Here is a 27,186-nt window from a genome sequence, read left to right on the forward strand (position 1 = left end):
GCAGTGGAGATGCTGGTGAGTGCAGAAACTCAGGATAGTCACAAAGACAACAGAAGAAAATTCCCAGCCACTCCCCATGCCCCAACCCAGAGCGGCAGGAAATCAGGAGGAGTTTCTGACCATGGGAAGGTGAGCAGGCCAGTCCACAGGGGTGTCTGTGCTGCACTTGCGGCTGCACATCTGATGCTGGAAACTCCTGGGATATGTGCAGCTTCGATGGCCTGGGGAGGGACACACGCAGAGTTGCCCCAACCTTCTGGGTCCAAGACTGCTGTGGTGAGCTTGGAACCAGGATCAGTCCCACCTCCTTCGATGTGGCTTCAGCCCTGCACCCAGGCAACAGACAGTCCAGTGCGGCAAGAATGCCACCACGAAGATGGAAGGGGTTGGTATGTGCAAACTACAGTCCCAGAAAGCAGCCTGTTTGGGTCCTTTACCCACAGCTGATGACTCTGCCTACATTGTTGGGTCACCCACACAATTTTACTCATGAGGAGAGAGAGAAGAACCCATATGCCTCTCCCAGGGGTAGGCTCTGCAGCCATGTCCTAGGTGCTGGGAAACCCTGTGGCCACATGCAACTAAACTGACCTGGGGAGGGACATGTGCAAAAGTCCTCCCCACCCCCAGGCTCTAGGTACTGTGGTGATTATGGATTTGAGACTGTCTCCAACACTTGAGAACATCTTGCTCTGCTCTGGCCCTTGCAGAAAATTCCCACTCCCCTGTGGCTGCATCACTGCACCTCATTGCCCACACCCATGTCCATGTGGCATCCTGCATTCTGGAAACAGGCAGTACAGTGCAGTGAGGGTGCCACCCTCAGGACAGAGGGGATCAGCATATACATATTACAGAGTCAGTAAGCCCCCTAATCAGGGCCTATAGCCACTGCTGGCAACCCAACCTTCTTTGGCGAGGCTCCCTTGCAATTCTTGTAGCCATGAAGAGGTAGCAGAGGACTCATAGACCTCTCTCAGTCACAGACACAAGCCTGTAGTACCAATGAACCTGCTCAGAGTCACCCACCCCAGAAAGGGGGCTTCAGAGGGATCTGGCATGCCTCATGGGGGCACAGAAGCCCACCCACAGGCCCAGCAACCTAACATGGGGCAGCCCACCCCAGTTGAGGAGATCCAGAGTGTCCAATAATGCTCTTAGGGTCACAGGGGCCTGTCTACCCTGCCCACAACCATTAGCACCTTGCTAGGAGAGGCCTCTCCAGCTGAACAATTACAGAGGGCCCCAGCATCCCTCTTGTGGGTGAAAGGTCCAACCTAAAACTGCTAACACCTCACCCAGACTGTTCCACTTCAGCAGTGGTGCTGCTGACCATTTCAGTGTCCATCCTGAGAGTACAGGGCTCCCCACCTAAATCCAGTGACAATACTCAGTGTTACCCACCTTGATAGCAAAGCCACAGAGCACCCCAATGCCTCCTCTGGGGGTACAGGGCTCTGCCCAGAGCCCCAGTGATACTGTTAAGTCACCTACTCTAGCCGAGGGGCTGCTGAGCACCCCATTACCCACCTCAAAGCCAATCAAGAAAGGTCCTAATTCTGACTCCCAGAAAACCTACCAAGGATCATCTATCTAAGTAAAGGACCTTCAGATCACACCAGTGCACACATCAGGGTCATGAGACACTAGCTGGAGTGCCTTGAGTGCACTCAGAGTCACCTGCCTCAGCCAAGGAGGGACAGGGCATCCAGATGCTTCTCCCAAGAGCTTCAGATCTTGCCCACGACCTAGATGACCCAACCCAATGTTACTCACTTCAGCAAGGAACTACTGACTGCCCCAGTGCTTAGGCCACAGAGACACTCACAGACAACTCCAATGTTGGAAACTGTTGAAGTAACTACACTTGGACTGTACTAATGTGTCTATCCAGAATGAAAACTAAAGCATCTTACCCAAGAGTCTATATAAAACACATATACAGGAGGGAGTTTCTATCCTGAAAAGCCACTCTTGAGTATTAGAAGAAGCAACTCTTCAACCAGATGCTCAGACATCATCATAGGGATACAAGAAATATGGAAAAACAAATAGGACACCACCAATAATTCTCCAGTACCAGACCCCCCAAAACAGGAAACATATGAAATGACTGCAAAGGAATTCCAAACAACAATCTTAAGGAGACTCAATGAGATACAAGAAAACTCAGATGACAAAATGAAATGAGAAAAACAACCCAGGATCTGAAGAAGGAATTTTATAAAGAGATGGATTAAAAAGAATGTTGCAGAACTCTTGGAACTGTAGGATTCATTCAACAAAATAAAAATACAACTATGAGCATAAGCAACAAGCTAGAGAAAGCAGAAGAAAGGATTTCTGATCTCAATTGCAGGCTTTTTGAAATAACGCAGGCTGACCAAAATTAGAAATAAACAAAGAACTTTAAAAAAAAAAATGAAGAAAACCTATGAGAGATGTCAGACAACCTTAACCATACAAACATTTGAATATTTGTATATTAATACAATGTTATGCAAACAAACATCTTGTGTTCAAGAAGGGGAGGAGAAAGGAAAAGGCACTGAAAGCCTATTGAATGAAATAATAGAAGAAAGCTTCCCAGGTATTGGGAGAGGTATGGACTTCCAGATCAAAGAGGCTCAAAGATCCCCAGTTAGATTCAACCAAAAAAGATCCTCTCTGAGACAAACTGTAATCAAATTGGCAAAAGCCAAAGACAAAGAGAGAATCCATCAATGAATTAGCAGAAAAAGAAATCAAGAAAGCAAGCCCATTTACAATAGCTACCAAAGCAATAAAATACCTAGGAATAAATTTAACCAAAGAGTTGAAAGATCTCTACAATGAGAAGTACAAATCGCTGCTGAAAGAAATTTTAAAAGGTACAAAAAGATGGAAGGATATTTCATGCTCTTGGACTGGAAGAATTGATGTTTTGAAAATGTCTGTACTACTCAAGGTGACCTACAGATTCAATGCAGTCTTCATAAAATTCCAATGACATTCTTCCGAGAAATAGAAAAAAAAATCCTAACATTTATATGGAACAACAAAAGACTCAAAATAGCCAAAGCAATCCTGAGCCAAAAAAATAAAGCTGGGGGCATTAAACTACCTGACTTCAAATTATACTACAAAGCTATAGTAACCAAAACAGGATGGCACTGGCATAAAAACAGATATCCAGAACAATGGAACAGAATAGAGAACCCAGAAATCAATCCATGTACTTACAGCCAACTGATCTTCAACAAAGGCATCAAGAAAATACACTGGGAAAAGTACAGCCTCTTCAGTAAATAGTTCTGGGAAAACTGGATATCCATATGTAGAAGAACGAAACTACACCTGTACTTTTTGACATATACTGAAATCAACTCAAAATGGATTAAAGACTTAAATAAAAGACCTGAAACTATAAAATTCCTAGAAGAAAACATAGGGGAAACACTTCAGGATATAGAACTGGGCAAAGAGTTTATGAATATGACCCCAAAAGCATAGGCAATGAAAGAAAAAATGAACAAACGGGGTTATATCAAACTAAAAACTTTCTGCACAGCAAAGGAAATAATCAACAGAGTAAAAAGACAACATACAGAATGGGAGAAAATACTTGTGAACTATACATCTGAGAGGGGATTAATATCCAGAATATAAAAGGAACGCAAACAACTTAAGAGTCAAAAAACAAATAATATGATTAAGAAATGTGCAATGGAGATGAATAGACATTTTTCCAAAGAAGACATATAAATGGTCAGCAGATTCATGAAACAATGCTCAACATCACTAATCATCAGGAAAGTGCAAATCAAAACCACAGTGAGATATAATCTCACCCCAGTTAGACTGGCTATTATCAAAAAGACAGAGAATAACAAATGTTGGCAAGTAGGGGGAGAAAAGGGAACCCTTCTACACTGTTGGTGGGACTGTAAATTAGTGCAGACATTATGGAAAATAGTATGGAGGTTTCTCAAACAACTACAGATAGATCTACCATACAAACTATCAATCCCACTACCAGTTAAATATACAAAGGAATAGAAATCATCACGTCAAGGGGACACCTGCACTCCCATGTTTACTGCAGCTCTATTTACAATAGCCAATCTATGGAACCAACCTGGATGTCCATTGATGGATGACTAGACAAGGAAATGTGAATACTACTCAGGCACGAAAAGGATGAAATTCTGCCATTTGCAGCCACATGGATGAACTTGGAGAAAATTATGTGACGTGGAATAAGCCAGTCACAGAAAGAGAAACCACATGTCCTCACTCATAAGTGGCAGCTACAAAAAAAAGAAAAAGAAAAAGAAAAGAAATAATAATAACAATAATACATTGGACTTTTGGAAGGAGAGATCTGACCTGTGGTTACTAGAGTGCCAGTGGTGGGAAATGGGAGGGAGAGCAGGGTTAGCGAGAAATTGGTTAATAAACACAAAGAACGGTTGTTTTGTAATGATGAATGTGCTAATTTTCCTGATCCAATCATCACCCACTGTACACAGGGAGTGATATTCGACTCTGTACCCCACGAATTTGTATAATCGATAATGTTTCAATTTTTTAAAAAGGCAGAGAAATACAGGTGTGGAAGGTTGTCACAGTCATGGCCCCAGTTTGTTTACACACCCCTGCGTCCACACCACTGTACAGTCCTTCCCTCATCCAACATGGCAAATGAGACAGTAGTGAAGGAGACACAGGGAGAAACTCACGTTGTGCTTGAGAGCCTGAGAGCACCACGGTGAGAAGCTGGTGCGAGCAGGCTGCAGGACAAGACAATGAGAAACACCTTGCTGACAGCCCCCAAATTGACGTTCATCCCCCTACCAGCTGGCTGCAGTGCATTAGAGAACAAAGCAGAAAGCAGCCTCACAGACCCAGGCCAGGCCCGGCTGATCCACAGAACCTTGAGCTAAATAAAATGGTTGTCTACTCTAAGCTACAAAGTTTTGGGGAGTTTTATCATATAGCAAAGGTTAACCGATATGATAAAATAATTTTTCAAAGAATGAGGAAAACAAGCAAGAAGTATCACATCCAAGAGAAGAGAAGAGATTGGGGGACCCAGAAGGATCACCTGTCAGGAAGGACTGTGTCCAGGCAGAAACAGCCTTGGATGGTGTCAGAGAATCCCACACCTCCGAGTGATAAGAGGGCAGCAGAATGACCTTTATGCAACTGAGAGTAAAACAGAAAAATAGCTCAGGGTTTAGGAAGCAAGATTGAAACAGGATCACTTGCTGTGCCTTCACCGTGGTCCTGACCAAGGAGAATGTCAACACACAGGAAGAGCCTCTGATAGGAACAAGTGACAGTACAGGAGCAGCTGGGTGGGCCACCACTGAAGACATTGGTGGTGGACTGTGTGTGCTTCCCAATGGCTGCTGTGATGGTTAATTTTATATGACAACTCGGCTAGGCCATGGTACCCAGATCCAAATACCAGTCTAGATGGTGTTGTGAAGGCATTTGTAGATGAGATTAATAATAATCCGTAGACCTGAGTAAAGCAGATTACACTCCATAACGTGCGTGGGCTTCACCCCATCAGCTGAAGGTCTTAAGAGGAAAAAGGACTGATTCCCTCTGGGAAACAGGGAAGTCTGCCTCCAGACTACCCTAACCGTCAACTCTTGCCTAGGTCTCCAGGCTGACAGTCTGCTCTACAAATTTCAGACTTGCCAGACCCTGGTCAATTTCTTAAAATCTCTCTCTCTCTCCACACATGCACGTGCACACACACACACACACACACACACACACACAATTCCCTCGTTTCTGTTTGTCTGGAGAACCTTGACTCGTACAGATTTCAACAGTGTATTGACCAAGGCTAAATTCCTCCTTCCAGTCCCCTGTTCTTATCCAACCACTGACGTGCAGCAATTTTCCTGTCTATAAAATCAAAGTAGCAATTTTATTTAATTTATCAGCTACCATCTAACTGTGAGACTAATGCAATTTATCCAGTACTTTGCATTTGCATATATGAAGTATATGTATAAAATATACACACACACTCCTTTTATATTCTTAGTGATATAGTTGAAAGGCACTAATATAAACATCAACTTCTGGCATGATTGCAACATAAAAGTTTCTAACTATCAACACCACAAATAAATCACACAAATAGAAACCTGTTTTGGTCCTTAAAACTAGGGAAGGGTGACAAAGCTCATGCTCCCCAAATCTAACCAGTGTACCGTATATGGGACCAGCTTACAACATCCTCCTGAGAGAACACCACGATGCTATGTACAGAATATTCTAGCACGTCACTAATAAAATCCCCAAAGCCAGGTGGGAAGGACAGCATACAGGAGAAAAAGCAACACACCACTTGGGATCCTTTTTTTGGATCAACAGACCCAAAAGCAAATGCAGCAGGGCTGCACCAACAATAGAACTCCAAGTGTGGGCAGCTTCTCTCTCCCCGAGTGGGGATCAAACACCACAGAAGAAATCAGCCATGGCCATTCTTTGCAGGCAGCTGCACTGTTGACAAAGTTGAACACAGGACAGAAATGTGTCCCAGTGAAATGGGTCTATCACACTCAGAGATAATATGATATCTCAATGGAATCCTGAGGCTGGGGTTGCTCGCAGCTAAAGCTCACTCCTCATTATACCCAGTTTGTCAAAAAACTAAATTACTAATGCAAATTTATATGAACCTGCATGATAGCTTCGGATGCAAAAGTGGAAAACTACGGCATTGAGTTATCCAAGGAGCGTCCATCACCCTGTCAATAACTAAAGGTCAGTCCTATACAGCGTCCTTCATGTTCGATAAGAAAGAAGTCAATGGGGGAGACTCCCAAAACAAATCCACAAATACTTCTATGACATAAAATGGCACAAGGTAAATTTATGATGGCATCTGCTATGTGCACTTAAAATATTAAACTTAAATGACACAATGTAATGAAAAAGAGGGGAAAGATAACTTACAACAATATACTATGATTAGAAGAGAACTTGCTAAATGGCAGGTGGAAACAAATAGAGAACTAGAGAAAATAAGAAAGATGATTAAAATATAAATGTTTGATAACAGATATATTCTCTATCAGCAGCAGTAAAGAGCTGAAGGCCAGTGAAGAACTTAGAATGTAGGCTACAGTGTACAAATTTAATCAGTTTATGGAGAATAGGGAAGGAGGAAAAAAAGCTAAGAAAAGAATAAAGAAGAAGAAAATGATATTTGGGATACAGAATAGTGTGACGCACACCAGTAAATGTTGTTTCAAAAGAGTAAATTAGAACAAACCAGCAGGCAAATAGTTAGAACTGCTATAAACACAAATGCAAAATTAACTACAGTTGATAATATTTTCTGAGCAAATATTATGTAAAAGATGTAGTAATAGCTGCTTTATATGCATAACTTATCAAATACTTAGGAAAGCGCTTCGTTGACACTATTATTGTAAGCATTTTACAAATGAAAAAGGTAAAGCTTAAATAATAGAACAGAAAAAAATGTCTTCATTTGAAAAATACCTGCATCAACGAACTTATACATCATTCACCAAATATTATAAATACAGACAAAAAAAAAAAAAAAAAAGAATCACCCCCTAGCAATGGGATGCTTTTATGGAGAATTTCAAGAAGAGACATTATAGGCATCTAGGCAGAATAAAAACCAGTTTAAAAAGTAGTATCTATCTACCTACCTACCTATCTGCACACACATATATGAGTATACAGTTCTCATACTATCTTTTAATTCTATTTTTACATGAACTTTTTTTTTTTTTGACTGGTAAGGGGATCGCAACCCTCGGCACAGTGTGGTCTGCACCACGCTCAGCCAGTGAGTGCACCGGCCATCTCTATATAGGATCTGAACCCGCGGCCTTGGTGCTACCAGTGCCGCACTCTCCCGAGTGAGCCACGGGGCCAGCCCTACATGAACTTTTTGAAGTACCCTCACATATGAAGAAAGTTAATTTTCTTCATAATTTGTCACAATATTGAAGGTACAAGAGCAATAAATCAGTAACTACAATATTTTAAAGAGGAAAGATTATCTCATCTACCCTATATCAAGCCAAGATGTTAACATAGACACAGGCAACAAAAAATACTGTCAAACATTCAAAGGCTCAGGAATTGAATCACCACATACAATCCTGACAAAATATTGTAATTTCCCAATAAGCTAGTTAATATATTTCTTTTAAAAGATAGTTTAGCAAAGTAGTGACATATAAAATTAGCATAAATAATAAATCCACCATTTTCATATGCACAAACAGTAGCCAGTTAGTATAAACAACAGAAGAGAAGACGCCCATATACCAGCAACATACAATAAAATAGCTAGGAATAGCATAGCAAGAAATGGGCAAAGCCTATATGAGGAAAACTTTAAAGCACTTCTCAAAGACCACAAATCACATTTGAACAGATAGAAGGACAGAGCATGTTCTTTGACAGAAGACAACTCCATAACGAAACTGGGGATACAGGAAGGAGCAGGTTTGGGAGGTGGGAAAATCTGGATTCCATTTTGGTTGAGTTGAGTGTGAGCCATCAGGGGAGAGGCCAGCTAGGAATTGGGTAGATGAGTATTGAATACCATGGAGTCGTCAGCACAGAAGCTGCGGATTTGGGAGTAGTTGGCATATGTCACTTAGCAACAGTGTAGAGATGGAAAAAAAGAAAGGCCCCTAGGACAGAAACATGGGCATTCCAACATTTATAGACTAACAGGAGAGTGAAGACGGAGGCGCCATCACACAGGACCTAGACCAAACCAAAGGGCCAATGAAAAAGAAAGAAAAGAGTGTGATATCCTGGAAGCCAAAGGCAGAAATGCTCACTCTGCATCCCCATAGTAAGAATTCACAAAATATTTGTTGAATGAATGAGCATACAAATAAATCAATGAAAAAATGGATTTTTCTTAGAAAAATATATATTATGAAAGTGACTCAAGAAGTAAAAGACAAATATTTTAATGACATGCGTCCATGTGTATCATATGCATATGTAAATGTACATGGATGCACGTAAACGTCACTAAAAATAAGCCTACATTCTAACTAAAAGTTCGAATCCAGCTTCATTTTAAAAGAATAAACCAATCTTACTAAATGTCTAATAGTACCAAAGTCTCTAGTAAAATATTCAGCCAAATGTGCACTGAATTGCTGAAACAGAAATGAAAAGGTATCCAGTGCTTATGAATAGAATATTAAACACTAAATTGCACAAATACACATATTCTTGGATAAGGCCCTGAAGTTCACACAACCCTCTTCTCCAGACTTCAAATGGGTCATCAGAACCTACTCTCATACTCAGAATTAGTCTCTTCCAACTTGCCACAAACCATATTTAAGAAATTACTGACATTTAAAACTTCAAGTGGGTCTTGCCAGTTAGCTCAGTTGGTTGGAACATAGTGTTGGCAACACCAAGTGTTGCAACAATCAAGGGTTCAGATCCCCCTACCGGTCAGCCACAAAAACAAACAAACAAACAAATAAATAATAAAACTTCAAAGGATCCGTAGAGTTCTTCAAGCACTTACCTACCAGCTAGAACACAAGATAGAAACTAGACATGGAATGGATTTCTCTTATTTCAAAGCATCTTCAAGGAGATGAGAGGGTTAAAATTAGATGTAGCAATATAATAACTACTTAGTCTTTCTTCATGAGCAGTGCCAAAATAGTAAGATTGATTTCACCTATGCAGCCATCAAAGTAGCTTTCGTCATGTCAGCTGCATTATTAGCCATATTTAACTGGCATCAGAAGGGCTACCAGATTGTTGTTTCATTTTCTGTGTGCACGGTCTGTTACATATTCAGGACAATCACCCGTTCTTCCTACTTTTCTTAAAACCTCATACAGAGACTTGCACTCTATAGAGGGTGAATTAGTTCATTCAAAGCAATCAACCAATAAATTAAAAACTAATTTTTCAGTCTGTCATAAACATAACTAAAGAACATGTGTGTTCCTTCCTGGATATGAATGGCTCATCTCTTCCTACACCTTCCTTAAAGTGTTGAACAGCAAAAAAAAAAATCAGTTTTTCATACACATTATAGCTAGAATGAGATTCTACCTATAAATTACAAATAATGATTTTCTTCCTAGCTTATTATATCTATAAACATTTCTGCTGCTTCTCGGACTATTACTGAAGTATACCTTCCGTCTTTAACTTACAAAAAAAAATACCTTTTGAATCCATTTCACCTTCGATCTATCCTATGCTTTACAAATTAGTAGTTCCTTGGTTATCTGTGACTGTGCCAATGTGCTTTTTAGCCCTCGAATCACCTGTCTGGTATCACAGTTTATAAAAACCAGGAATGCCACTAAGGTGAGGCTGAAATGTGAACTCTAAGACGGCAGCTTCTTTCCTCTTATTTATCTCCTCTTTCCACTAAGTGATAACATGATGCTGGCAATATCTGCTTCATCTTTAGTTAATTGTTTTAATTTCATTTATCATGCTAGGGTAAGTATTTTAAAAGCTTATGTGCTAAATGAGCAGGAGGTGCAGAATTTGAGCTGCATTTTCTGATGGTCCATCTTTACAAAAGTCAGTTCAAAATGAGGAAAAAATAAAAACCTTGCACCTGCATGTGCTGTTAATTCCAAACCATCCTAACGTAGAAATCACCAGAGGCAGGAGAAAAGCCATGCCAGATTCCTCTCTACCTGGTGGGACGGTGTGTTGCACCAGTCAGCATATCAGTATCAACCTCTACCATGTCATCAGCAGTGACTGTAATCCCAGTTGTTCACAAGCTATTTCTTTTTGTTTTCTCAGCATCTTCTCTAAACAATATGCTAGTACATCTTATTTTTGTTTCAGTGATATAAATTGTTTGCCACATGTGAAGGCTCTTACATGATATTTTTAAAAAAATCATTAAATACCTCACATATACAGAAATTTGTTCCAGGCAATGCCAAATGTGACCTGGCAGAAATTGTTCCCTAACTCTGGAAATTAGTGTTCTGCTGCAGAATAGATACAATGTCCATGACAGTGAACAGGTTCATGATTTAAATAAGTGTTAAAACATATATAAACACACATGTATATGATAAAAAAACGAGAATTGCAAATAACATTATTTTCAACTTCATTCATAAATGGAGTTAATAAATTAATGAGATTTACTTTTATGTGTCTCATAAAGGGACATTTTATTACTTCCTAATATATGTGCAATTATTTATGGATATGTATGCAGCTGATCTGTTTTAAGAATCACCAATCACCTGAATCAACTAACATAAAATGGGACATGAAATATGTAATAAAATTGTAAAAATTTTAACAAAATTGTAAAATTTAACTAAATTTTAGTTAAATATACATTGTCTACCATAAAATTTGTGTAGATGCTAAAAGCACAGTTCAAATTTAATTATAATTTTTCACGAAGTTTGTTTGCTTGCCAAATTACATAGCCCTGAGAAAACATATTTCTTAAAATGACACACACACAAAAATTCTAGCAATGGGAAAATGATTTATTTACCTGGATCTTCTATAGTTAAGTTCTTTATTAACCATTGAACAATGTCTGACCCTAGAAAAAGAAAAAAGAGAAACACAAATAGATATGAACATTATGCTTGTACATATTAACTTTAAGAACTCTGCACTTTGTACTCATATGAGTAGGAACATTTCTAATTGTTACAATAACAGGTTAAGGACCTACTACAGATGGAGTACTGACAACAGAGTGTAAATACACAGGTTTTCTTCAATGAACCAAGGCACAAACCAGTGAATCATTAAATGTGAAATATTTAAACATAAAGAATTAATATACTATTAGTAGATAAAGTGATTCGCTCGTTGAATAGATGTTCATTGAGTGCCAACTATGTTTCAGGCATAATTCTTAACTTGGCATAACCAGTGCTTTTAAAAATGGTCCCTGTCTCATTTCTGGTTGTCTCCACCCCATCTTTTTATCTACTCTCAAGTCAAGCCAAATTTGTTTTTGGATTTTGAACTCTGCTCTGTGTTTCAAGCCTCTGTGTTTTTATAGAACTATTCACTCTGACTTAAATATCTTTCACTATTTTCAAGATGCTCAAGATTCACTGACTCAACAGAACTTTCCTTTCCCTTCACCTTTGTTTATTGAGTTTGCAGCACATTCCATGAAGTCTCACTGGAATGCAAGGTAAGTAAGTACCTTACAGCAGGCTACGATATCCATTTTTGATTATTTGCAGCATAGCAAGTGCTTATAACATGTGGAGAATAAAAAACATGAGTGAATATGTTTTCACTTCATACAGAAGTGATGAGGAAGGGTTTGCAGAAAGCATAATGTTTGATCTCAATTTTGAAGGATATATTTTGAGATAAGAAAAAAAGAAATTTAGTTGCTGAAGAGGCCTATATAAAGTTAAAAGGTGAAAAACAGTCAATAGAAACCATTTATTGCAAACTCTCTATATCACTAGGTGCTGCAAATAATAGTAACTTGTAATAATAAAAGAGTTCATGGTGCATTCAGCAGGTCTTGAATTCCAGGCTATGGAATTTGCATTTTTTTTTTTCCTTATAAGAAAGGCAGAGAAAGAGACATGCAATGTTTTTGAGCAGGAGAATGACATTACCAAAGCAAGAGTAAGGAATTTGACAGGAAACATATGTATTACGCCTTAGGCTAGTCAGAAAGAAATCGGGGCAGTCATCATTTCTGCTGGTTGTGATCCAGAATTCAGGAATAAGTTTCTGAAATAGTACAAATGATTTAAAACAAAATTAGAGACTTATTTCAGGACTTTGTGATTAATTAGGCATGAGGGTGGCAAGTAGGGGGATTCAAAGAGAAATCAACGTTTCCAGCCCAGGAGCATAGATAACAGAATAGTGAAAATGTGAGCAGAAATGGGAGATTCAGGAAAAGGTGTTGATTTGCTTGAGATGCTCAATTCTATTTAAATTTAGTTTTTGGCATAATTAAATTTCAACATAAAACATAAAAAATATGCATGTGAATTGTTACATACACATCGTAAGCTATTTCATGTCTATATGAATGAAATTCCAAGGTGAACTGAGATTCCATCTCAGCGTCTCCTGGAGACTGGCTGAAATTGCTACCTACCTACTTCAGAAATCTGGCAAATTAATTACATTAACAATGGCGAAATAATTCTAGCTGCTTGATTTAAAATAGTTTAAAACTAACTTCAAAATAAACTTGATTATCAAACTTGATGATCATGTCCTAAAAGTTATAGGAAGACTCATACCCAACATCAATTTCAATATGCATGCATTTAAAAAATAACTTCAAGTGTTGAATCTAACTTGTGCTTTTTCATAATTGTTCCTTTTACAGCTGCCATTGATTTAAGTACATTTGAGAAGACAGATTCATCCAGATCTTAAAGGAAGTTTCTCTAAAACAGCTCTGAGTGGAGGAAAGAAAGTACACTCTGAAGAGCACAATGTCGCGCTCACCCTTATATTCTAAATTATCTTGAGGCACAGTCTTTCTTTTAAAAAAGGAGAGGGGAATTCAGTTTTTCAAATACGTATGTAGTTCTCCTTGACCAGTATAGGATCCCAGATACCCAAACCTTAAGTACTATCTCCAGACACCCTGCTCATTTTTCACAATTGAGTATCTATTCGGGGAACATACGTGAGCAGCCATTTTTTGAAGACAGTCAAATATTGGTTCCAGGACTATACATTTTTTTAAATTGTGAAAATGACTTAAAAATGTTTTCAGAGCAAGTTTTAAAAAAAGTTCTCTTCCTTTTTTCCCCTATTCTTTTTTTTCCTTGAGCAATAGGAAATACAGAGGCCTAATTTGAAATTACATTTAATGCAAGGAATAAAAAACTTTCTTACCTAGCCTAGTTTTTGCTATTTCTGTCACAGGTGTATGAGGGTACTTCAAAACATTCATGGAAAAACAGAAATAAAAGATCCTATGAATTAGTTCAGCTCTGAAAATCTATGTAATCGGACTTGACCACTGGTCAGCATCACATAGAAGATGCTGTAGTGGTTTTATTATTGCTCAGTCATCCCAACATATTTATGGTTTTAAGTTGAAACATTATAAAATTTTTATTGTTAAATGCATACCTAAAGTCACATATTCATCTATTCTACATCTAAGACAGTGAGACCTTAACTCCTTAAGACAGAGAAAAAGGGAAAACATCCAGAATCTCAATGGAACCAGAAGATTGAAAGAGAAATGTGCTATTACAGAGTCAAGTTGAGAAGCATGATTCAAATTTAAAATGGAGCATTGAGTGGATTGAATTATGTCCCCCCCAAAGTCACTGAAGCTTGAACAGTGTCCCCCACGTGTTATGTATCAGAAACTTAGCCCCCACTGTAACTGTTAAGAAGGTGGGAGATCCTATTATGGTCATTGAAAGGTGGGGCTTTGAAGAGGTGATTGGATTGTAGGACCATGATGTAGTGAATGGATTAAAAATGGTGGTCAAGGACGTGGAACTGAGGGCATTAAAAGAAGAGAGGGGAGTCTGTCTGTCTCTCTCTCTCTGCTTCCACCATCTTGCAATGTGAGACCTCTGGACTTTGGACTTCCCAGCCTCAGACACTGTAAGCAACAGGAACAGACTAATGCAAGCATGATGGCCAGGAGAGGTTTAGGAAGGAATCCCACCTTTGCAGCCATTTCCCAGCTTTGTGTTTAATGCATAGATGAACAGGCCTGCTGCATTTTTTATGTATAAATATATATGTCCAGAATATTTCTATTTATCTTTATTCTGGAGACCTGAAAATAACATGCAGAGTTTTTTGAAACACCACTTTGTCTACGCCCTATGAAAAGCTTAGCCCCAGTCAGCATCCATACCCCCGTTTTGAGTTCTTGGAGGTATATATCACTTTTAGAGTTGCAAAGTTCCATGCTCTCTTTACTTAGCAGAGGCAGAAGAGGTTTTATTATTGTGTAATCCCAGCAATATATGATTTGAAATGAAAGCAAGCAAAAACAACCATGCAAAATTCTTCCTTACCAGGCTGCTTATAGTTCTCCACATGCAATATTGTTTCTTTCATCCATGACTTTGCAAATGCTACTGCATGTCCACATTTTCTTCTGTGGCTAATACCAAGTGACTCCATCAAGTTCAGTTTAGACACTACCTGCTCCAGGAAGCCTACTCTGTCCACCGCCACTCCACCTTTCTAGGTAAAGTGTTTTCTCCTCCATGTTCTATTCATATCCTCACAATGCATTTCATGTATCAATGATTTAATCATCCTGTCTTTATCTTTCTCTGTCTTCCCCTTTGCACCATGAGTTCTTTGAAGGCAGAGAGTGTGTATTAGTCATCTTGGGTCCCAACACCTAGACAAGTGCCTGACATGTGAAAGGTGATCAGTAAACGTTGGTAGAATGGATGAATGAATAGTAAGATTCCCCTCCCCATATCCTATTCTAAGAGAGTTCACAAAAGGATAACATCCCTCCTACAAAGAATATGCTACTCCATGTAATTTTCAACTTCCATAATCACCGTTCACAGTGATAATTTTCCTTTTCTAAGTCTATCATTTCACTACCCAATCCAAAATGAAAGCAAAGAAATAAAAGACATTTAGAAATCAATATTATTCCTCACCCCAGCTGTGGACCTGAATGGTAAAGGGACTTCCTCACCTCTGCCCCACTGCACAGTGACAAGGAGTGGACCAGGCTCTGTCCTGAGCCAGTGTCACTTCTATGACAGTCCACGTCCCCTCACAGAGCACAGGTCAGGTACAAGTGTCAACACATTGAACCTGAATTAGAGGTTCACAAAAATATTAAGTATACATTAAAAAGGAGAATATTGTAAACTTTGTAAATATGATATATGAGGAATTTGTATACAAGCAAAATGTTACAACAATGATTTGTATTAAATTCGTATTGAAAAAATGTGGACTGAAGTAGATTTAGTCTCCTGTGAGTCCTACCAGGGAGGAAACAATGTTTTACACCACATTTTGCCCATTCTCTTCAAAGTGCCTCAACATAGATCGTGGTTAAATGTTTCTTGAAGGTATGACTCCATATTATGGACGTATACTTTATGCACAAAGGACCCAAATTGCTGAAAAAACCAACTTGAACACTAATTCCCATCTAGCATTTTATGAAGCCCGGTGTATCTCTAATTGGCATAGTTTTTAAAAATTCTTCATGCAAAAACAATTTTAACTCAGTTTAATTTAAAAAAAACTGCAGAATTTCTTTAAGGTTTGAGAGATAAAGTCATTTTTAAAGCCAGCATATTACCCTTTTGTGAAGCTAAAATGGTGATCTGAACCCTTCCTCAAACTTTCAAATAAATAGTTGCTAGTATCTAAGAACATCTTGTTTTTGATTACTTGTGTTCCTGTTGGTGACATATTCTGTCCAGTCTTACACATGACTACAAAGCCCTTGTCACATCTGAGGATTCAATAAAGCAACTTGAAACCAAAGAAGCAGGGGAGACTCACCCCAGTCCAACCACAGAATATTCCCGAAACAACCTCTTGATCCAACAAATCTCAGCAACAGTGAACATCTGGCTATCATCAATTAATGCCCTGTGTACTGATTCTATCTGCCTTTGGCCAAAAGTGGGGACTGAAAAAGAAAAAAATAGCTCCTGGCTTCCAGGAGCTGGCTGGGCTCTCACAGCGAGAAGGTCTAGGTGTTTTCCTATTAAATGTAAATAATTTCCTAGAACATTAACGACAAGGGCACTCTATGACCATGATAGATCAAGACAAAAATAAGACTATTCCATACACAGGTCTGAACATAGACAAAACATGAGCATGGTTCAAGCCATAAGATATCCAGTGTACCCCATCCTGGCTAAAACAAGTGACAGCTGCTTCTCTGCCCTTCCCATATTCAGCCTTGTCTAATCTGCCCTCCTGTAGACAAAACGTATTAAGATACCCAGTCATAGAACTGACTCTACTTCCTGACAGCATGCAATCTAGAGCAAAACCCCATTTCTTCAAATCCTCTTTAACACTGCCAAAGTCCAAATCCTATAATAGATTCTTCCTAAAACACTGTTTTTGAGACACCCAGGGTTCCCCATAGTGTGCATTCTCTCTCTCTACAAGAAACAACCAATTTGACTTGTTCAACTATCGGTGTGTTCATGGTGGTTTTTGGCTAGAGAGCATTGACATTTTCGAATAAAAAATTGCTGATATCTCAGATTAATCCAACAACAACAAAATTTAAGTTCCTTCATTTTTCTCTAAAAAACAGGCTTTTGTTCTTTCCTATCCACAAAATGGGTCACAAAGGCTCACAGTTCCTTGGTTTTCATCTCTGCCACTGAAGACAGCAAGCAGTTTGAGGCTGAAATCTTGTAGTCATAATTCCTAATTCCTGATGAAGAATTCCAACTGGGGAGAGGGACCCATTCCTGTAGCAATCAACGGTGGCATGAAAGGTAGGATCATGGGACACAAACACGGCCATGCTGGTGGGAGGCACAGAGGCATTTTCCAGGAAACGTGGGCGTTTGGCAGACAAAGCAATGGGTATAAACTATAGCTACCTTCCAGTTTCTTCAGCTTTTATATTTCCATCAGAAAAATAGCAGAAAAGACAAGAGAGGTGGAGTTCAAAAGTATAATGTCAAACTTTGAATCAAATGAATATAACAGTCTGCCTTGTTATGAATATAAATGTGTACTGTTCTATGAAATTATTATATTACTGAAAAGCAGAGTATAAATACATTTGTGGATGTGTGATAAAGCCACACTTTCTGTACACTAAAAAGCTACTCAAAGGAACCTAATGCAATGTATGTGATTATGTGTTTTTATGAGTGTATATCTTTCTCAGTAAATAATTTATTTCCCAAAATTAATAACATCTAATTGAGTATTTTCATATCTGGATTTTCATATATCAGGTGTATTTAGAGAAGATTATTTAGTTTCATAGAATTGAGATTAACTCCTGATCACAGTTTGAGGCTGCATCAAACTTATGATGTTAAAGCACACCTTCCAATCTTTCATGGCTGTAACACCCAGGATATCAAAAGAAAGAGAAATAATTCCTTTCAGTAAAAGTGAGACACATTGTAAGGCTTGATTTATAACACTTTAAAAATGTACATTATAGGTCATTTAAATGCATTCATAGATGTGATGGCAAAAGCAAATTATCTGGTTGATTATATTTTCTTTCCAGGTTGCTGCTCTTCAGAGTTCTATGACCCTTGTCCTGAAAGCAGAATCGTAGACAAGGGCTTTGCAGATTTAACTGAATCTGCAAATTAAAGGGCTGGAAGCCCAATATTCATTGCAATTACTACTAGTGTGCTCTGAGGGTAGAAAGGGTAAAAATATATTTCCTACCATCTGCCAAATTACAACAAAAACAAATCAGAGTTTGGTGGCAGAGCTTCTGGGTTTTTTCCTAAGCAGATATTTGTCACGACCATGGGAATTTAACTGGATTTTTAATCTTTGTTGCGTGAGTTCCAGAAACCATAAAAGCAAAGCTGGGATTTTGGTGTCTCTTGAAAGCCTAAGAAGCTTTAAACAAACATAGGCAGCACAAACAGCAAGGCAGCAAAGACGACAACAATGAGGGGATAAAAGACAATCGAGATGACCCTAAGGATTGTTTCCTGTCCTCTCCCAGAGCTCAAGATGATTATTAATCAACCAGAGAAGATTTTCCCAAATTGTGTCATGATAAACACCACTTCAGGGGGACGGTGAGAGTGAGTGTGAGAAAGGCTGTAGATTTGGTGAAGGAAAGAAAAATTGGTTTCCTTCATGTAAACTTTATTGCAAAACAAGGGCATTGTAAGAAATCAAGAGAAGAATAAGTCTGCAGTGTTTCCTCAGGATGGTAATACTGATCCCTTTTAAAGGACCATTTTATTTCTTTATTTTTTAATTCCATGCTTCTTTAGACTCAGGAAACAAAATCATAAATAAAAGTGTAAAATGTGCAGAAATCAATATGAACTTTGAGTCAGCCAATAAATTGGGACATATTAAGAATAAATGATTGATTAATCAATGAATCGATTTTGTATGCTTGCTGCTGGGCATAAAGAAAAGACTAGAAGACCATTCTTGCCTGCAACCCATCTTTTCTCAGCAAGACATAGGCCATATTTAAGTGTCTAATTGTCTCTGTGAAGGACGTATGAGATGAAGAAAATGTTTATTGGCTGATAAATAAAAAATTTCCTCTAGTGAAGTCTACAGCTGCAATAGGAAGAGCATGTAACATCTATTGAAATTTTGTTGCAATAATATGCTAAGTATTTTCACATATCCGTTTCCATTAAAATTTCCACCTAGGCTTTCATTATCGAATTCTCAGAAATGCAGTAAATGAAATGCCCAGAACCAAAACAAGAATAAGCCAGCCAAAATGCATATTTAAGTACGCCTCCCCTCAATGAAAAGTCTTCCATGTCTACTCATTAGCACCTCAGAGAGTCTGAAATATTTGCATGGTGACAAGGCTCTTTTAACGACTTTCTATCTTTCAGGGTTTTATAACTTAAAACAAAAGCATGAACTTGAAGTTCTTTAACCATAGCACGATGCTTCCCACTTCTGCGCATTTACAAACACTGCTTATTTTGGTTGGAATAACTTTCTTCATTTGAGACACAGTCCAAGTGTCAATTTCCCCTGGAAGTCATCTGGGTATTGCCTCTCTCACTTTCTGTCCCGCACAAAATTAAAGATCCTTCCCCTGGGATTCAGTATTGTCTGTCCACGCACCACTAGACTGTAAACTCCTGGAGGACCAGCACTGCATTCTTTTTTTCATGGTTTAGAGGTTCAGAGCACAGAACCTGGTGCAGACTCAAGAACTAGTAGCCAGGATTTGAACTGAATTTTTCAAAGACCAAACACAAATTATCATACTTCCTTAACACAATGAGTCTTTCTGTATTTTGAATTAATAATGGGATTCTTTAGGTGTCATTGCTACCTAAATAAACTTTATACTTCCTTAACGCAATGAGTCTTTCTGTATTTTGAATTAATAATGGGATTCTTTAGGTGTCATTGCTACCTAAATAAACTTTATACTTCCAATACTAAAAAATTTAGAATACTTTGATTTCTTTGGAATAAAGAAACCATGTAAACAGAAAATTTTAATAATAATTGCTCATTACAATTAAAAATAAAGATTTTTACAGTACCTTTTAAACTAGAAACTCTCTATTTTAATCAACAAGAATAGCATTATGTAAATAAAAAGTGTGTCCTATTATAAATGATATTTATAATTGTGAACTTCTATTTACTCACATTTGGTCAAAAAGTTAAAATATTCAGAGTAAAAAAGTAGTTACATGTGGTCCACAACTACTCTTTTGCTAATTTTATTTTTTAATCAAACTTTTTATTTTTAGAGTGTCATATATTCACATGCAGTTGCAAGTAGTAATACAGAGATCCCATGTATCCTTTACATAGTTTCTGCAAAAGGGTAACAGTTTTTAAAATTATAGTACAACATCACCAGCAGGACACTGGCATTGATATCATGAAGATACAAAACATTTCCAACACCACAAGGACCTGTCATGAGGCTCATTTATAGTTACATGCACCCACTTGTCCTTAACCCCTGGCAACCACTAATCTATTCTTTATTCCTATAATTTTGTCATTTCAAGAATGTTATGCAAATGGAGTCATACAGTGCGCATATTTTTGGGATTGGCCTTTTATTTTTTCACTCAGCATAATTCTTGGGAGACTTATCCAGGTCGTTGCACATATCAATAATTCATTTATTTTTATTGCCAAATATTATTCTGTGATGGGGATATGCCACAGTGAGTTTAATCGTTCACCTGTTGAAGACTGTTTGGCTTGTCAGGTTGGGCTATTATGGATAAAGATGCCATAAACATTTGTGTACAGGTTTTTGTGTGACTATAAATCTTTATTTCTCTGGGATAAATGCCTGGGAGTACAATTGCTGCGTCATATGGTAGTTCCATGTTTGTTTGAAGAAACAGCCAAACTATTTTCGATAGTACTGGTGCCATTTTATGTTCCCACCGGTGATGAATGAGTGACTCAGTTTCTCTACATCCACTCCAGCACTTGGTGTTGTCACTTTTTTCATCTTAACCATTCTGGTAGTACGTGTTGATATCTTACTGTGGTTTCCATTTGCGTCTGCCTGATGGCTAATGATGCTGAACAGGTTTTCATATGCTTTTTTGATGTAGGTGTATCCTCTCCTGTGCAATGTCTCTTCAGCTCTTCTGTCCATGATCTACTTTTTTTTCATGGTCGGTTTTTCAGAGTTCTTTGCATATTATGCATCTTAGTCCTTTGTTGAATACGTGGTTTACAAATATTTTCTTTCCCTCTGTAGCTTGTCTTTTCACCCTCTTAACTGGGTTCTTATGCAGGAAAAAAAGTTTTTAATTTTGGTAAAGTCCACTTTATCCATTTTTCCTGCCCCCCATCTCTAGTATCCTTAGGTTTGTTCTCTCCTTCTGAAAGTTCAACCTATTGTTGTGATATCTCTCTCTCTCTTTTTCTTTCCTTCCTTTCTTTCTCCTTTCTGAGCACCCAGTTAAGAGTGAGAACATGCAGTATTTCTGTTTCTTTGTCTGGCTTCTTTCACTTAGCATAGTTTTATCCACACTCATCCATGTTGCTGCAAAGGGCTGAATTGCATTCTTTTTTATGGCAGAGTACTATTCCACTGTGTACAGGTACCACATTTTCCTTATCCAGTCACCTGTTGATGATAGAGCTGCAATAAACACGGGAGTGCAGGTATTCCTTCGACATGATGATTTCCATTCCTTTGGATATGTACCCAGTAGAGGGATTGCTGGATCATCTGGTAAGTTCTATCTGTAGTTCTCTGAGGAACCTCCATACTGTTTTCCATAATGGCTGTGCTAATTTACAGTCTCACCAACAGTGTAGGAAGGTTCCCTTTTCCCTGCATCCTCGCCAGCATTTGTTATTCTCGGTCTTTTTAATAACAGCCAGTCTAACTGGGGTAAGATGATATCCCAATGTGGTTTTGATTTGCATGTCTCTGATGTCTACTGATGCTGAGTATTTTTTCATGTACCTGTTGGCTATCTGTATGTCTTCCTTTGAAAGATGACTATCTCCTTTGCCCATTTTTTAATTGGATTATTATGATTATATTTTATACTGTGTAGTTTGAGTTCTTTGCATATTCTGGATATTAATCCCTTGTTGATGTATAATTTGCAAACATTTTTTCCCATTCCATAGGTTGTCTTTCTGCTCTGTTGTTTTTCTTTTTTATCCTGTTAATCGGGTGTATTACACTGACTAACTTTAGAATACTTGACTAGACCGTATCCTTGAAATAAATCCATTTGGTCATGATATAAAATTATTTTTTTAATTGCTAAATTATATTTGCTAATATTTTGGTAAGGATTTTTACTTCTTATATTTATTAAGGATATTGGTTCACAGTGCTCTTTTTTATAATGTCTTTTTCTGGTTTTGTGTTTCCTCCTCTTCTGTTTTCTGGAACGGATTGTGTATAACTGGTGTTAATTCTTTTTTTATACATTTGGTAGAATTGTCCAGTAAAACCATCTAGACCTGGAAATTTTTTTTAAAGAAATTTTTAAATTATAAATTTAATTTCCTTAATAGTTATAAGACTATCCAAAGTATCTATTTTGTATTGGGTGAGTTGCAGTAGTTTGTGTTTTTTGAGGAATTGATCCACTTTGTCTAAGTTGTCAAATTATGTGTGTAGAGAATTTTGTGGTATTCTTTTATCCTTTGGATATCTGCAGAGTTTGTAGTGATTTGCCCTGTTTCATTCCTGAAAAATGGTAATTTTTGTCTTTCTTCTTCGTCAGTCTTGCTACAGATTTGTCAACTTTATTGATTTTTAAAAGAGCCAGCTCTTTGTTTCATTGATTTTTAACTTTTTTTATGTTTCAAATTCATTAATTTATGCTCTTTATTATTTCCTTACTTCTGATTTCTCCGGGTTTATTTTGCTCTTTTTCTTAGTTCTGGAGTTGAGAGATGATTTCTGTCTTTTATTTGGTGTTCTAGGCAATTTGTATTTAATTATTAATATGTTACAGCGTGAGTCTGCCATTTTTTTCTATTTCTTCATTTCTCTTGTCTCTGTTTTCACTTTGTGTCTTCCTGTGGATTGCAATAACATTTTTTACAATTCCATTTTGATTTATCTATGTACTTTTGAATGTATCACTTTGTAGCTTTTTTGAGTTGATGCCAAATTTACATTATATTCACATAACTTATAACAGCCTCCTAGTATCATCATTTTACCGATTTGAGTGAAGTTTAGAAAACTTGTATCCCTTCATGTACCTTTACTCTCCTCGGTTTAAAATATTTCTTAACGAATTCCTGTACATACATTTAGAACCACATTAGAATTTGTTATATTTTTCAACAAACATAATTCAGAAAACTCAAGAGAAGATAAAAGTCTATTTTATTTATTCACATGTTTGCTTACAATGTTTTTTCTATCTTGATGTTCCAAGTTTTCTTCTTTTATTGTTTCCTTTCTATTTGGAAAATTTCCTTTAGCCTTTCTGTTAGTTAGTCAGTTGGTGACAAATTATCTTAGTTTTCTTTCATCTGGGAATGTTTTGACGTCCCCCTTTTTTTTCAAGGAAATATTTGCTGGGCATAGAATGACGAATTGACAATACTTTTCCTCAGCAACTTGAAAAATGTTGTGCCACTTTTTTCTGGCACCCATAGTTTTCAGTGAAAAATATGCTGTTATTTAAATCACTGTTTCCTTTTTGTTAAGGTGTCATTTTTCTCTGACTCCTTTCAAGATTTTTGTTTTGTTGTTGTCTTTAGTTTTCAGAAGGTTAATTATTATGTGGCTTGGTGTGGATTTCATTTGCTTTACTCATCCTGTCTGGGGTTCTCTCAGCTTCTTGAATCTGTAGGTTTATGTCTTATACTACACTTGTGAAGTTTTCAGACTTTATTTTTTCAATGATATTGATTATTTCACCCCCACCATCTTTCTCCTATCCTTTCAGAATTCCAAGGATACAAATATCAGATCTTTTGTAATAATCCCACAAGTCCAAGAGGCTGTGTGCATTTATGTTAGTCTATTTTCTCTCTATTGTTCCAGTTAGATACCTTCCATTGTTCTATCTTTCCTTTTGCTGATTTAGTTGTTTACACTGTTCCATTCATTTCTTTGAACCAATCCATTGAGCATTTTCTTTTGATAACTGTACTTTTCAGTTATGAAGTTTCTATTTGGTTTTTCTTGATATCTTCTATGTACTTGCTGAGAATTTCTATTCCTTTTCTGATGCTTTCTAGTTTTTTATTTGTTTAAAGCATGTTTATAATTGCAGATTGAATAAGTTCTATCATAGATGCTTCAACATACTTGTAAAATAATCTGACATCTCCGTCATCTCAGTGTTGGCAACTATTGACAGTGTTTTTAAAATTCAGTTTGAGATCTTCCTGATTCTTGGTCTATTGAGTGATTCTTTATTGAAACCCAGACATCTTTTTTTTTTTTATATTATGAGATTCTGGATTTTGCATAAACCTCTGTTTTAGTTGGCTTTTGATGATATCGCTCTTGCAGGAGAAGAGGGGAGCACTGTTTACTACTGCCAGGTGAAGGTAGAGATCTAACTCTGCAGTGGGGGTGGCCTCGCTATCACCGGTTGATGGTGGAAGTCTTGACTCTCCTCTAGGTTTCTTCTGACAACACCCAGTGAGAAGTAAAGTGCTTGTTCTTACCAGGTGTGTGTGAATATCCAGTCTCCTCTCATGGTCTCCACTGACAATGTGGATGGGGTAAAGAGACCTCATTACCAACCAGTGGGAATGAAATTCCTAGCTCCCTACTTGGCCTGTGAGACTACCCCAGTGCCAATATAAGGGTACATCATTAAAGCTGCACAGGAATGGAAATCTAGGCTCCCCATCTGGCCTTGGCTAGTGCGGTTGTGGTTGGGACTATAATATTTTTCTGTGGTGTTTGGCTGTAGTATAGCAGTTATTATATAAAAGTTATATATCTTGCAAGGCGGTCCTTTTTCTGGTCCTTTGCTTTGAGAGCACAGGCTATTGGAGGGTGCTTTTTTTTTTGGTCTGCAACCATTAGTGTTTCTGGGTTGCTGGCTACTTCAGCTTCTAGTCTGGGATACAAAGCAAAAATAAAACCCAGGGAAGTCATAACCATGTCAATCTTTAGATTCTGAGGTCTCTATTCAGCCTGCCATGTTCTTTCTACGGTTCTACCTTCTTACATTTGTTTTATATACTGAAAAAAATCATCTGTCAAACCCTAGTTCTACGTCTTTTACTATACAACGTTCTCTATCATAGTGTTCATCTAAATTTATACAATAATATTAAAGCAATTTTCCATACCATGAAGTAATTATGAAAATAAGTAATTTATAATTATTCTTTTTTGAACATATTTCATTATATTTCTGTTATTTGAATCTTGGAAAAATAAGTGCTCCTCAACCTATCTCTCCCACTTTCTCATTTCACAACTTACCATGATATAAGATAGTAGTTGCAATATAGGCTAGATATAGATTTTTTAAAATCCTCATAATTATATAACCTACTTTGGAAAGTTCTTATATTTCAACAAGACATATTTTATAGACACAATTATTACCTGTTTTGTAGATTCTTTTTAAGTTAGAATTTCTAGGTGGCAGATGGTCCGAGTGTCCTTGATTTTTGTTTTATTTTCTTGACATAAATCATATCACCATGATTCCTTGTCTATTCTTTCTATTTCATTTTTTTTCACTAAAAACCCTTTCAATAATTTTGCCATATCAGATTTTCTACAATCCATTTAATAGGTTTATCTTGATTCATTCCTTTATAAGATCCTTTTTCACCTTTCTTAATACACCCATTCTATACCTTCTATTCCTTCATTGTAATAACTGAGATGCCCTCCTGATCCCCTCTCGCTGACACGATCCCATGTCATGACAGAGGAAACTAGGATTCTGATTTCTATCATCATGTGTTAGTCTTATCTGTCCTAGAACTTTTTAAAATGAAGTATCACAGTACATACTTCTTTGTATCTGGCTTCTTTGACTCAACATACTGTTTTTGATATTCATCCACATTATTACTTGTATCAGAGCTCATTCTAATTGCCAAGTCACTTCCATTGTATGAATATACTACAATTCGTGTACACACCTGTGGACTGTTTCCCATTTATGGCTGCTGTAAATAAAACTGCTATGAACATTCAGGTACATGCTCTACTGTATGTGCCTTATATATTTTCATTTCTTTTGGTAAATACCTTCCACCTGCCTTGGGTAAACACAGAATGTAATATTTCTAAACCTTAAATTTAAAAGATGGGAATAAAAAACCCAGTGGTATACTGCATCATTTATTCTCAATCTGATATTGAAGTGGTCTCAATTATAACTGTCCCTTGCCTTCTGCTTCCATTAAAAAAATGGAGGTTAGCAAATATTAACACTATCGATTTACTGCCTCCAGATGTATAAATTTATCTGTCTTTATATCTCTTCTCTCCTGTTTTCTCCTAGTCTCTTAGGAAGAGGGTTCCACTTTGCTGTATAAGGTGAATCCCTCTCTACCTTATTTTCTTCCATCACCTCGGGGCCTGACTGTAATTTGCCCTCAAATCTTTTTCATATTAAAAAATATCTTTATCAAACTTCCTAGAAAACAGCATGGCACTTACCATCTAGTGAAGAAGAGAATATCATACAAATAATCCCATAAATAATTACATAAAGTGGAAAGTTCTGGGAAGGAAAATTAAAGGGAACAATGAAAGATTAAAACAAAGGATCCAGCCTGGCCGGTTGGCTCAACTGGTTAGAGCACAGGCTTGTAACACCAAGGTCAATGGTTTGGTTCCCCATACCAGCCAGCCGCCAAAAAACGAAATAAATAAAACAAAGGATCCTGGTTTAGCATGGAAGCTTGGGAGCCTTCTCTGAACAGTTGGGTAGAATATGTTGAGCCTATAAGGAGAGAGAATTGCAGAGAAGGAAGGGCTAGAAGAGGCAGGACAGAGTCAGAATCAAAGGACAAGAGAGTTGATTCAGGCAGGAAGAGAGTCAAAACCCCTTTTCA

At 37.5% G+C, this 27,186-nt stretch overlaps 1 protein-coding gene across 4 annotated transcripts in view; it reads right to left on the bottom strand.

The window, feature by feature from the left end:
* RGS7 (regulator of G protein signaling 7) overlaps positions 1-27,186 on the bottom strand; it is a 470,656-nt gene that overhangs the window by 146,383 nt on the left and 297,087 nt on the right. For all 4 annotated transcript variants that reach the window (XM_063082919.1, XM_063082918.1, XM_063082916.1 and 1 more), the window contains exon 4: positions 11,534-11,584. In XM_063082919.1, the coding sequence (XP_062938989.1) occupies positions 11,534-11,584 (51 nt within the window). The remainder of the gene's footprint in view (positions 1-11,533; positions 11,585-27,186) is intronic.

The sequence above is a fragment of the Cynocephalus volans genome, chromosome 18 (genome assembly GCF_027409185.1).
Source record: "Cynocephalus volans isolate mCynVol1 chromosome 18, mCynVol1.pri, whole genome shotgun sequence".
NCBI lineage: Eukaryota > Metazoa > Chordata > Mammalia > Dermoptera > Cynocephalidae > Cynocephalus > Cynocephalus volans.